At 43.5% G+C, this 11,551-nt stretch overlaps 1 protein-coding gene across 1 annotated transcript; it reads left to right on the top strand.

Moving 5' to 3' along the window:
• Positions 1-3,078: 3,078 nt before the first annotated feature.
• PKMYT1 (protein kinase, membrane associated tyrosine/threonine 1) lies at positions 3,079-10,413 on the top strand. The gene is made up of 8 exons (XM_044447952.1): positions 3,079-3,186; positions 5,018-5,391; positions 6,292-6,782; positions 6,971-7,077; positions 7,270-7,442; positions 7,935-8,185; positions 9,310-9,408; positions 9,699-10,413. The coding sequence occupies exons 2-8, from the start codon at positions 5,020-5,022 to the stop codon at positions 9,943-9,945; spliced, it is 1,740 nt and encodes a 579-aa protein (XP_044303887.1). The 5' UTR covers positions 3,079-3,186; positions 5,018-5,019; the 3' UTR covers positions 9,946-10,413.
• Positions 10,414-11,551: the final 1,138 nt, after the last annotated feature.

Below are 11,551 nucleotides of genomic sequence, written 5' to 3'. Positions count from 1 at the left end.
TGAAACACTTAAGAGCTACTGTTTGTTCAGAATCCAAGGCATATGAGAAGTTAGAAAGATAAGGCATGACATGGATCCATGGGATTATTTACAGCAATTGGGACACAATGAAAAGCAGGAGGTTATGTAAATACAGTACTTGGTTGTCAAACCAGTGATACATGGGAACCCCATATAGTACAATCCAGGCATAGTGGTAATCAGTGTTAGGGTTGCCATGTGTCCTAAGTTAGAGGATAGTCCTTTGGCAACTTTTTAAACAGAGGACAACTCACTGTCTGAAAATGTCCTGAACAAAGGGCTGTCCATGCCAAATCTCATTTAAAATTGAGAAACAGTAAGAAGGGAGTCAAGAACCTGAAGTTGTGATGAGTAGTTATCATCTGGACAGCAGATTGAGGAGGTATACGTGGACTCCAAGGGTTGTTGTCCATGGGGTCATGATAGGTCAAACATGACCGTGCAACTAAACAAAAAACAAAACAAGTCAGTAGATCATAGTCTTCCCCATTAAAGCTGATAAATTTCTGTTTCAATTATGGTAATTGTAATAATATCCATATTTGTATACATTCATATAAATTAGCTTATGCAAGAGTTATGTAAATCACATTGTCCTTTTGGATTTTCTTCTTTTTGGGCCAAGCATAAGTGGCCACCCTGCCTTCCCCACTGCTACATTTCAGTGGTAGTGGGACTTTTCCTTATAACCACCAAAAATTTCTATGACTGCATGTGGCTGTGGGTATGTTAATGACTATAAATTTAGTTTCAGAAATATCAATAACCTTTAAGTGCAAGAAGTTTTACCTACTCAGGAATTAGCATATTCCTTAAAATCAACAGCTTGATATATTGATGAATAAGTTGATGCTGGACATATGAAATTCAAAGAGTAACTGAACATTTAACTATGCATATGGTTGCATTTTCTAAGAATTAAGCATGTTGATTTTTAAAAAATGATTTGGAGTAACTTATATTGATGTGATCTTAGGAAAAGCAAGACTTCAAGTGTATCCCTATTGATTATGTTTTTGGTGATCAGAAACCCCTGAACTCAGAGTTGTTCAATCATCCACTGCAGAACTGGCAGGGGCAATCTTTGCCTCCCTGTCCTCTCACCATGCAGATTTTGCAGACAGACCTTATGGCCCATCCTAGAGAGGGTATTTTGGAAGGGGGAAGGGGGAGGCTAGAAGCAGCTCAGGATAACACGTATCTTGACCTCTCTGTTCTCCTCCCTTCCCTATCCAACAGAATATGCATTCCTTTCCTCCTCCGAGGTCACTCTTCTGAGCTCACAGGGCACCAGCTGTTAGGGGGTAGGAGACAAGACCAGATTTCTAACTCTCCCTTCCAAGGTTGAAGTACTGACCATGGAAGCATCTGAACTTGGAAGCTGGACTTCAAACAATCCTATGGTCCCTGGTACATCCTACCAGGAACCATTGGTTTGTTCTTTAAGTCAGTGATGATGGCCTGTAGCCTGCAGAAGAGGAACTGATAGGGAAAGAAAAAATCCTTCAAATGAATGACGGCTACAATGGTGGTGCCACAGAGAGAGATTTGGATTCAGGGACCACAAGCTAAGGTTTCTGAATGATGAACTATTGGCAAATGATGGACTGCACTTCACAAAGACAGAAAGCACGTGTTTGGCCACTACATGAAAAAAGTTCATCAAGAGGGCTTTAAACTGAGGCATACAGGGCAAGGAGATGTGCAGCATGGCATATCATCACCTGCCAGAAACTTATGTATTTCAACAGAGGAAAAAATCTCAAGCAGGGGCCAACTTCAGTTTCCCAAAAAAATGTAGGCAGAAAACCAGGGCACAACAAGAATTAAATGCTGATGTTTTTACATCAGTGTCCAAAGTATGGGAAACAAGCAATACTTACCTGAGCTCATAGGATACGAGAACTTCCTCCAGCAGAAGGTAGAGGAAAGAACAAGATGATCAGCTCTCCTTGATTTACTCATAATATTAACAGGGATGACCTAGGGGACAAAATAGGAGCCTAGAGAACTCTGGGGAAAGTGACCATGGAATACTTGAATTTTCAGTTATAAAGGAGACAAAGGTTAACTGCAGCCAAACACGCACTCTGGACTTCAAGAAAGCCAATTTTAACGAACTCAGAACGATGATAAGTGAGGGACTAAGGAATCCTCACTGGCCATGAAAGTCACAGGGTAATTTTGAGCAAGTTGTGCCTATTCAGTCTAATCTACCTCAGAGTTGTTTTGAGGCAACTATGTTAGCCATCTTGGCAAAAACGTAGCATATAAATTCTTTGTTGCATGCTGTAGCCATCTCGGACTTACGGCAACCCTACAAATGAATGCCCTCTTAGATATTATTTATTTATTTATTCCGCATTTTAGTCCAGAATCACAGAAAAATAGTAAATATATGGGTGCATTTCCATATCTATAATTTTATACGTCTGATCAGTGTAATCCATACGAATAAATAGGACGAAGGGCCATATAAAGTTTCGGATTGTTTAGACGAAGACTGTGAAAAGATAACATTCTTTGCGAATCTGAAAGCTAGCAGCTAGACTGCGGCTTGAGAATGGCCAGGGTGGGGCTCCTTGGTTGAATGCCAGTTGTCCCAGTGCGCTGTTGACCAAAAACCGGCGGGAGACGACAGCCCCGAAGTCCGGTCACACGTCCTGTCAACCTCCTTCTGAGGCGAGAGCCGCTCGCACCCGCCCGACGGACACGCTTGCTCCACTCCCCCCCCCTTCCCGCCACTTCTGATTGGCTAATCTAAATGGCGGCAAATCAGGGAGAAGACGGAAAGGTAGAAACACTCGCGATCGGGGCGCGCGCGCCGCGGTCCTCCCTTTGCCCAACGTTTTTCCTCGTTGCAACACTGGCCTGCCGCTCGCGCGCCGCGGCTCTGACGTAGCAAGGCGGAAGTGGGCGAGGCCGTTTGGAGTTTTGGCGCGAGAGCGGAGCGTTGGAGGCTTCCGCGGGGGGCTTTGCGCGCGCCCTGGAAGCGCGCGGGAAAGGCTGCGCTGCGCTGCGCTGCGCGACCCACCTGAGGGGAGTCGAGAGGCCGCTGCATCCAGCTACTCATAGCGGGACGGAAGCCAGGCGTTTCATTTTCGCCTTTTCTCCCCAACTCTTTGGGGCTCAGAGGACATTAGGCGGGACAAGGGGGTTGAAGAGGTAAGACTTTCGTCTTTTCCGATCATGAGGGGTGGTGTGGGGAGGTGGTGGTATTGATATTAGTCATGCCAACATCGGGGAGAGACTGGTGCCTAACCACCCCGATGCATTCTGGAAACTATAGCCTATTGTGGTGGCAATATGTTTCTCCTTATGTATGGGAATGTGGTTCTCTTCAACATCCAATATTTTTATGCCACTACCTCTGGAGAAATTGTAGCCAACCAGCCTCCCACGCTCCCTCTTATCCTTCCCGTGCTAGCTTTGTTGGAATTTGATGGAATTGTTTTAGAGGATAGGTCTCAGCCCCAAGGGAGTTACAAACTTAAAAAGAAGACACAAGGGGAGGCAACAGTGTAAGGGAACGGAAATAGAGAAGGAGTCTTGGTAGTTGTAAGTGCAAATAATAAATTATTGTTCCAGATACAGTTACTTAAGCTTAGTTGTGATAGGCAGGGGAGGACAACTTGTAGGCCAAAACATCTACAGGGTTTCAGCTCACATCAGACACAGCAAGCATGGGAAGTGGGGAGAGATGACAGTTATTTCTTTAAAATATTTGTATCTCACCCTTTATAATGTCTCGGGGCAGTGATAAATGAAGAGGACATAATAAACAGAATATAAGTTCTGGTCCTCCAGAGTTTTGAGCATACATGTTGCTTACTTTTGCATGAAGTATGGTATAGGCACTGAAGGGGTTATACCAGAAAGTTGGGCTGAAAATATAGCAATTTTGTATAGTTTGTTTGTTTGCAAGATGCAGGATTATCCTGTGCATTTTTATTCTGAAATAAATTCCATTGTATTCTGTAGGGCTTACTCCTGAGAGAGTGTGTATGGGATTGCAGCCTTCTCTGTTTTTCACATAGAGGTTCCTGCAAGCAAAGAAGTTTTGGTGTAAATCAATACTTTGAAGCTCTGCAAATCTTTCTCTTGGTGCTCCATTTAGTATTTCCTTTTTCTGTGACTCTGCTGACAGCTTTGTTTGCTTCAGTTTGAGTGCCTCCAGAGATTTCAGATTCCAGACTTGTCAGTTTCATCTGAATGTCATGTGGTCTATCAGGGATTGCTAAGGCCATTAGAAACTCCATCACTGTTACTGATGGCTCCAGGACAACTGCAGCAGATGGAGGAAATGCATCTTACCTCAAATGATCCCCAAATGATTGGTGCCTGGAGACAATAGCCCACAGAGCATTGATCTTTTAAGATAGTACTCTCGTGGCAGATTGGAAAGCACAGCAGTTGTTGGAGAGAACCTTAAAATGGGTACTTTTACAAAGGACAAAAATAGTCAGGTCCCTGTTGTAAAACAAGCTACAAAAGAACTGAAAGATACATAAATGATTTGTCTGTAATTAAAAGTGTATTTATACCCAGAGTTGGAAGCTAGAAATGGAGCTATCTGCTTATATCACAAGCAACACTAAGAATGTCTTTTACTTTCCAAATAGTGTTTTTGCTTATCATGGAAGAGATACTACTTTGAACTGAATGTATGCTTCAGGTCTATACGATTCTTCCATTTATGTTACACCTGGAGAAAAGCTTCCATTGTGGAGCAAGCCTTTTAATTACAGTTCATATCAATTATCAATCTGTGAAGGGTTCTATTCTCTCCACACAACTTTGGGGTCTTATATCAGTGCCATCAGGCACCATCCTGAAAATACTTGCCATTTTATATTTACCTTTTCCTATTGCCCACCCATCCTGCGACTGGTGGTTTTTAAAGCCTTTTGCAACCAAGCACCAGAGAAACTAAATGTTTTACAGTTTTGATAATGAGAGAAGTTTCCTTGTAAATGATTGTACATTCTCCTTTCAGATATGCCTGTACCTCTTGATTGTGCAGGGGCTGACTCCCAGTTGAGCCACACTCCTCTGCCAGTGCCTGCCTTCTTTCGAGAAGCAGAATGCAGCTTTTCAGTTAAGAGGGCCCGCCAGCCACTCAGCTATACTGTCCCTCCACGGCCACGTCAAAAGAGCACACTGTCAGTGAGCCGGATTTTCTCTGATCGCCGACTGCAGCCATGGACTAAACTCCAACCACGCAGTGTTTCCTTCCATGGTACACAGAAGCAACCACCATCACCCCTGCATAGCTGCCTGTATGATGCTTCCAAAAGAGAATTGTTTTTCAGGCAGTGTTTCCAACAGCTCAGCCGTCTGGGGCGGGGATCTTTTGGTGAAGTGTACAAGGTAGGGAAGTGGCAGAGGAGATATTCATCTCTTGGAGGCAACAATTACTTCTCACATGCTGGCTGGGATTTGTGAGAGTCATGGTTGAGATATCTAGTGGACATCAGGTTGGAGAAGGCTGACACACAGTTCAGGAATTTTCTACCACAAGATGGGATGGGTTTATAAAAGGAATATAAAAACCCATGAAAGTTATGTCTGTCAGTGACTATAATCTGTTAAATAGAACCTCCATGTTTACAAATGGTCTGCCTCTGAATACTAGTTGCTTGGAAGGAGGCTGTGGGCATAATGTCTTGCTTCTGGGCTTCTTCAAGTGGCAAGCCACTGTGAGAATACTGAGCTAGTCCAGCCTTTTCTAGTTTGGTGTCCTCCAGGTATTTTGGATTGGAAGTCCCAGCATTCCTGATTATTGGCCATCCTGTCTGGAGCTGATAGGAGTTGGTCTAGTATATGTGTAAGGTACAAGGGTGGGGAAAGCTGGAGTCAGACCCTTGGCTGGATGCAGTGGAGTTCTTCACGTGTCTGAGAGTAATTTTTGTGATCTAAAATGTGGTGTCTGTTCTATACTCTCCCCTTGTAATTTATTTTGTTCCTCAAGTGAATAGTCTGAAGCACATCTTCAGTATCTACTACAGATATTTATATGCTCTTAAGTTTGGCTGCCTCACCAATTAGAACTAGTAAACATTTATGAAGTTTCATTATAATTTGCATAATGTGAAATGAACCATCACTCTTTGTCAGAGAATCTTCATGTTCTTGGCACAACATAGTGCCACTCCTGTTTTGGGGTTTTGGGTTCCTGGGTCATGTTCTTGGGCTGAGAGTTCTTCTGTGAAATGGCTGTGATTTCCTCAACAGTGTGTGGGATTTAGAAGTTACTACATTCTTTTATAGGTACGCTGCAAGGAGAATGGTCAGTTGTATGCAGTAAAACGTTCTGTGGAACCATTCCGAGGCAAGAGTGACAGGCAGCGCAAATTAGCTGAGGTGCGCAAGCATGAACGTGTGGGGCACCATCCCAATTGTGTGAGCTTCGTGCAGGCCTGGGAGGAGCGTGGGCAGCTCTACATCCAGACAGAGTTGTGCCCAAGCAGCTTGTTGCAGTACTGTGAGGAAAATGGACCGCTGCCCGAATGGCAGGTACGGGCCTTCCTCTGGGACTTGTTGCAGGGCCTGCATCACTTACACAGTCGAAACCTTTTGCACATGGATGTCAAGCCAGCTAACATCTTCCTCTCATCTAGCAACAGCTGTAAACTGGGTGACTTTGGGCTCATGCTGGAACTGGACTCTGGGGATCTGAGTGATGCTCAAGAAGGCGATCCCCGCTACATGGCCCCTGAGTTGCTCTGTGGAGAATACACCAAGGCTGCTGATGTCTTCAGGTGTGGGGTGAGATGGGAAGGAGGGGGAGCTAAGCTTTCTGGAGCCTAAGATGACCACCAGCTGCTCACTTGTGGCTATTGCTCCCCTCCCTTAAAGTTTAGCTTGCAGTGGGTGTTAGAAGTGGGTACAACAGATCATGTGTACTGTGCTGCGCTTTTTCTTGATCTGTGTTTTTCTGCCTTTCCAGCCTTGGCATAACCATCTTAGAGATTTCCTCTAATATGGAGCTCCCCAACGGGGGTGAAGGCTGGCAGCAGCTGCGACAGGGCTATGTGCCTCCTGAGTTTACTGCAGGTGAGCAGGAATAAAAGGGATGTTATAGAATGCATCCAGTGCAGGGGCTCTCCTGTTAATCCCCATGGGAAGGAGGCAGACTGAAAAATGTATACTGAAATCAGAAGGGCTGAAAGAAAGAGCTGATGATGTGGAAAATTGAGTGTGCTGCAGAAACCAAGGTGAGCAATTGAACATTCTGGCTATTTCTAGGTCTTTCTGCTGAGCTACGTACTCTACTAGCTTCTATGTTGGAGCCCACCCATCAGCTCCGGCCCTCTGTGGAGATGCTGCTTGGTTCCAGTCTCATGCAGAAGACTGAGAGATGGCGGAAGCTGATGCTTCTAGCACAATCTGGAATCCAGCAAGGTGTTTCTATGTGCAAGGTGAGCATGGCCTCCACAGGCAGGGCCACCATACTATACATATACATACAATCTGCAGTTCCTCTTGGGTGTACACTCCCTACAGCTCTTCCAAGTCACCCTCTTCCTTGGACTGTGATAATGCATGCAAGCCTTTTCTGTTTCAACTGCAGGCACCTTCTTGGTAGGGATGTTTCTTAGTTTTCTTGTGAAATAATTTGAATAAACCAGTTCTATGCTTCTCAGTGAGTGCCAGAGCCTGCCATAGTTTGGCAGAAAGGCTTTGATGGCATGCTGGCCCCCTGGGTGTTGTTTCTTGTTCTATGTGCTACATCCATTTGAGGTAATGCCACTGATCAACACCAGAGTTCTGAAACTTTCAAAGTAAAATTGAAAAAGAAACATTATGCTATTGCCAGTTTAGGAATGTAACTCATGAACACTTGCTCTGCTGCACCCATTGCTTCACTCAGCAGAACTCTATGTGTAATTCTTCCTTTCTACTCATTCCAGACATTATTCAGATTCATGCAGTGGCTCTGGGCAACTGTGTGCATTCCAGCTAACTGGCTGCTATTTTGGCATCATAATGTTCCAGTAACACCTCCACATTCACCCTTCATTCTTCCCCTCGAAGACAGCAGCCTATCTAGTGACTGGGGGGAAGAGGAAGAAGAGAGTCTTGGTGAGGATATCTTTGAGATAACAGACACACATGGGCATCACAATCATACTTGCCCTGTAAAGCTCCAGTCCTCAGACAAGTAAGTGGGAGAGATTTTGAGAGTTACAAGGCATGGTAACTCTTTTATTGCCTTATTTTGAGTCTGTAATGTGCCAGAAACAAAAAGCAGGTGGTAACAGTGTTCTTCATGCCAAAGATAACTCTGTATCTTTTTAAAGTCTGGTAGACTAATCCACCTGTCTGAAGCAAGTGAACTGTCTGACTACCTGGGAATTCCCCCTCAGAAATTCATTTTAGCCAGTCTGCTGTGGGGAACTAATTCCTGATACTTTCCTACTGCAATGGACTTAATGGCTGGACCCTATTCTCCCCAACATTCTTCCTTGATAAACTATTTAGTTCCTTAGCAAGGAACATCTAAAATTGTGGCAGTGGGCAGGTTCACATGATTAGGGGGAAGGTAAGAGTGGCTTCCATACATGCCAATTGTGGGCTGCCAATTAACATAATTGCCCTTGCTGGGCATGGCTTACGATGTCATCTGAACCTGGTAAACTTGGGTGGTTGGGTAGCTTAAACTGAGTTTTGGTTTGGTTTGTAAATACCTAGTAGGTAACCATTTTTCTTGATACTATTCCCCCCACCTGTAGTCAATGTATGGACATCATTAACTCATGCTGTTCCATTTCTGAAGTATTGGTGAAGGTTGTTTCAGAATCTTTGTAGCAATCTTAGGATTGCCTCTGCAATTTAAACAAAGATGTTCTATTGTCCAGTCTTAATCCTACTGATTTTTGCATAGCTGTCTTGTTTTTAACCATGCTATGCAGTCTTTTAATTATCCTGATAAAATAGCTACCTAGTCCTGTTCATTCAAGCTGCTCTTCTTTGTACTTGATCCTCTTTGCAGTCTACTTTCACAAAGGTGGGTAGTAAAAACTTTTTCCTTGAGGATAATTCCTTTTGTATACCTGCAGAGGAAGGATGAGGAACCTGCTATAGGTTCTGAAAGGGAGGTGAGCAAGTTACTGGTGTTATTCTATTAGGGGTGCCTACAGGCCACTTCTTTGTTCAAGTTTGCATGTGCATATAGTCAACGGAAGAAACCCTTCTGCCAGCATGCTTCTGCCAGCTCCATGAGATTAAAGTTAAAACTGACAGTTTTTAAGTGCAGATATCTTATAGTAGTTGCTTGCCTTTCAGACTAACTGGTTCCCCTCTGCTGAACATACCGCCATGTGCCGGAAGCACTTCCACACCACGGCACCCCTCACCACAGCAGACTGTTGGCACAAAGAACAGGTGAGCTATTGGTCAAAGGGTAGCTACAGGGATATTGCAACTGAACTTTTGGAGGTTTACCTACAACTACACTGTCAAGCTACGAAGTGACATCCTGACTTGCTAACATGTCAGCAGGCTAATTTTCCTCTCTATAAACATGTGCCCTGCTTTGATAGTGTAAAAGGTACAATTTTCTGATCCTTCAGGGGTGGTCAAAACTTCTTTGTGGTGAGGCTGAAGCTCACCAGATCACAGTGAGGCTGCCCAACTGTTTTTTGACATCCCATTTTTTTGTTGATTCCTCACAGGTCTTTGGGGCTTCGAGGCAGCCCCAACATCAGCTGCATCCGCTCAGAGTCCCCAAGCAGCAGCCCCACTTCATCATACTCATTGTCTGTGAATAGGCTGTGCCGCACACTAGCATTTGAAGAGGAGGAGGAGGAATGGGAAGTAGTTGTTCCCCAGTGCTTGAGTCAGTGCTCTACTTTTGAACCAAAAAACCTACTGAGTTTGTTTGAGGACTCCATAGTATCTGAGCAGAAGTGTCAGAGCTGACGAGATCTTTGTTTCTTTACTTACTGGTTTGCTTGGCCTCCTTCATGGGCGCACGAAGGAGCTCCTCCCTTTAAACTTTCCGCATGTGGCAATAATCAGTATGCTTAGAGGGGCTGGACTGCAATATTAAGTTAAATCTAGCAAGTTGGAGGCAGACCTCTACAATGATGCTGTTTTGATATCCAGATTCTTACCTTAGAGCAGTTTCTGCTGGCAGGTAATGGAAAGCAAGCATATGGTATTCTCTGAGGTTGTTTGAAGGGAAAGTGGTCCCTCTGCTATATTGGGATGAGGGTTGAATATAATGTACATTTTCTTTTGAAATGTTGTCCCCTCCTGTTTACCTGCCAGGAACATGCTGCCATGTGTGGATTGGGAAACAGAGGCTATTAATTTTCTCTCTTCCATTTGGGGATTTTATAAAGGTGGCAGCTGTACAATTTGACAATAAATGCAATTAGAAATTTCTATTGAACCGTGTGTGTGCTTTTTTAAAAAAAGTGACTTGATGTATAGCCCATGTTAGCTTATGCAGGCAAAGAGCAACGTGAGATAGTTATACAAAACCACATCAAAGTGCCTTGAAATCAGGGCCTGCATATAACTTGCTCTGGAGGAAACTCATATAAATTGACTGTATTTTTTAAAAAACACAAATGAAAGAAACCTTGACAGGGCAGTTTGTGAATCATTTCTCTGTAATACAGAGAAGTGTTTGAATAGCATTCATAGCAGCTATGAAACTGATACATCTCCAAAACATAAGTTTTTGAAGTAACTTACTAGCTAATAATATTTAGTAGATTTGATTCCTTCAATATTTTCCCTTAAAAATATATATATTGTGCAACCTAAATAGGGAGAGAAGCAAGAGATGTTTTGATGTTTCATAGAATTGGCCTGTAACAGTTTTCTCTGATCAGCTACCCTCCAGATATTTTGGACTGCAGTTTCCATCATATTGACTATGCAGTGTGACTAATTGACTAAGCTGGGGCTGATGGGAGATCCAGTCCAAAACACTTGATGGGACACAAGTTGTTCATCCATGTACTGCAGTTGCAAGACTACTTGAACTCTGCAAGGCTTGTTTCCAGGTCAGCATATGTAAGATTGGACTGCATGGGCCCCTCCCTTTTCCTTAGAGGCAAGGACACAAAGACAACACAAGGACTAGTTGTTTTCAGAAAGATAATAACGTGTGTGCAAACTGAAATAATTTCACTTATTTGCACATGAAATTTGTGTGGTTTGGTTCTGTACAGAATTAATTTCTGTAGGAAAATTCAAGCCTGCCTGAATGCAGATCACCCCAATACAGAGGAAACTTACCACCATTCCACTAACCTATAAGGTGAGAATAATCTTCAAATACTATAGCTGATTTAGCCTTTTATGTTTTGGTTGCTATGTTGTAGCAGAGGTGTGTTAAATTTCTACCCAAACTTGGGAGTTCAGAGATTAATCTCAAGTATTTGTGGCCTTAGAACAAAAGTGGCATCTGGATATGTCAGGTGAGACTAGGAAGAAAGGAATCTAACCATAACCCACCAAGGGTCTGGAACATCAAACCAACCATGAAATGATAAAATAATTGAATTGTACA

The sequence above is a fragment of the Varanus komodoensis genome, unplaced genomic scaffold, assembly GCF_004798865.1.
Source record: "Varanus komodoensis strain SLA01 unplaced genomic scaffold, ASM479886v1 scaffold53, whole genome shotgun sequence".
Classification (NCBI taxonomy): Eukaryota; Metazoa; Chordata; class Lepidosauria; order Squamata; family Varanidae; genus Varanus; species Varanus komodoensis.
Note: the sequence above shows the minus strand (reverse complement) of the source record. Positions and strands in the feature narration are given on the sequence as shown.

Coding starts and splice junctions, on each gene's coding strand:
- PKMYT1 (XM_044447952.1), top strand. CDS start 5,020: ATGCCTGTACCTCTTGATTGTGCAGGGGCTGACTCCCAGTTGAGCCAC. Junction 6,783..6,970: donor AAGGCTGCTGATGTCTTCAG/GTGTGGGGTGAG, acceptor CTGCCTTTCCAG/CCTTGGCATAACCATCTTAG. Junction 9,409..9,698: donor ACTGTTGGCACAAAGAACAG/GTGAGCTATTGG, acceptor GATTCCTCACAG/GTCTTTGGGGCTTCGAGGCA.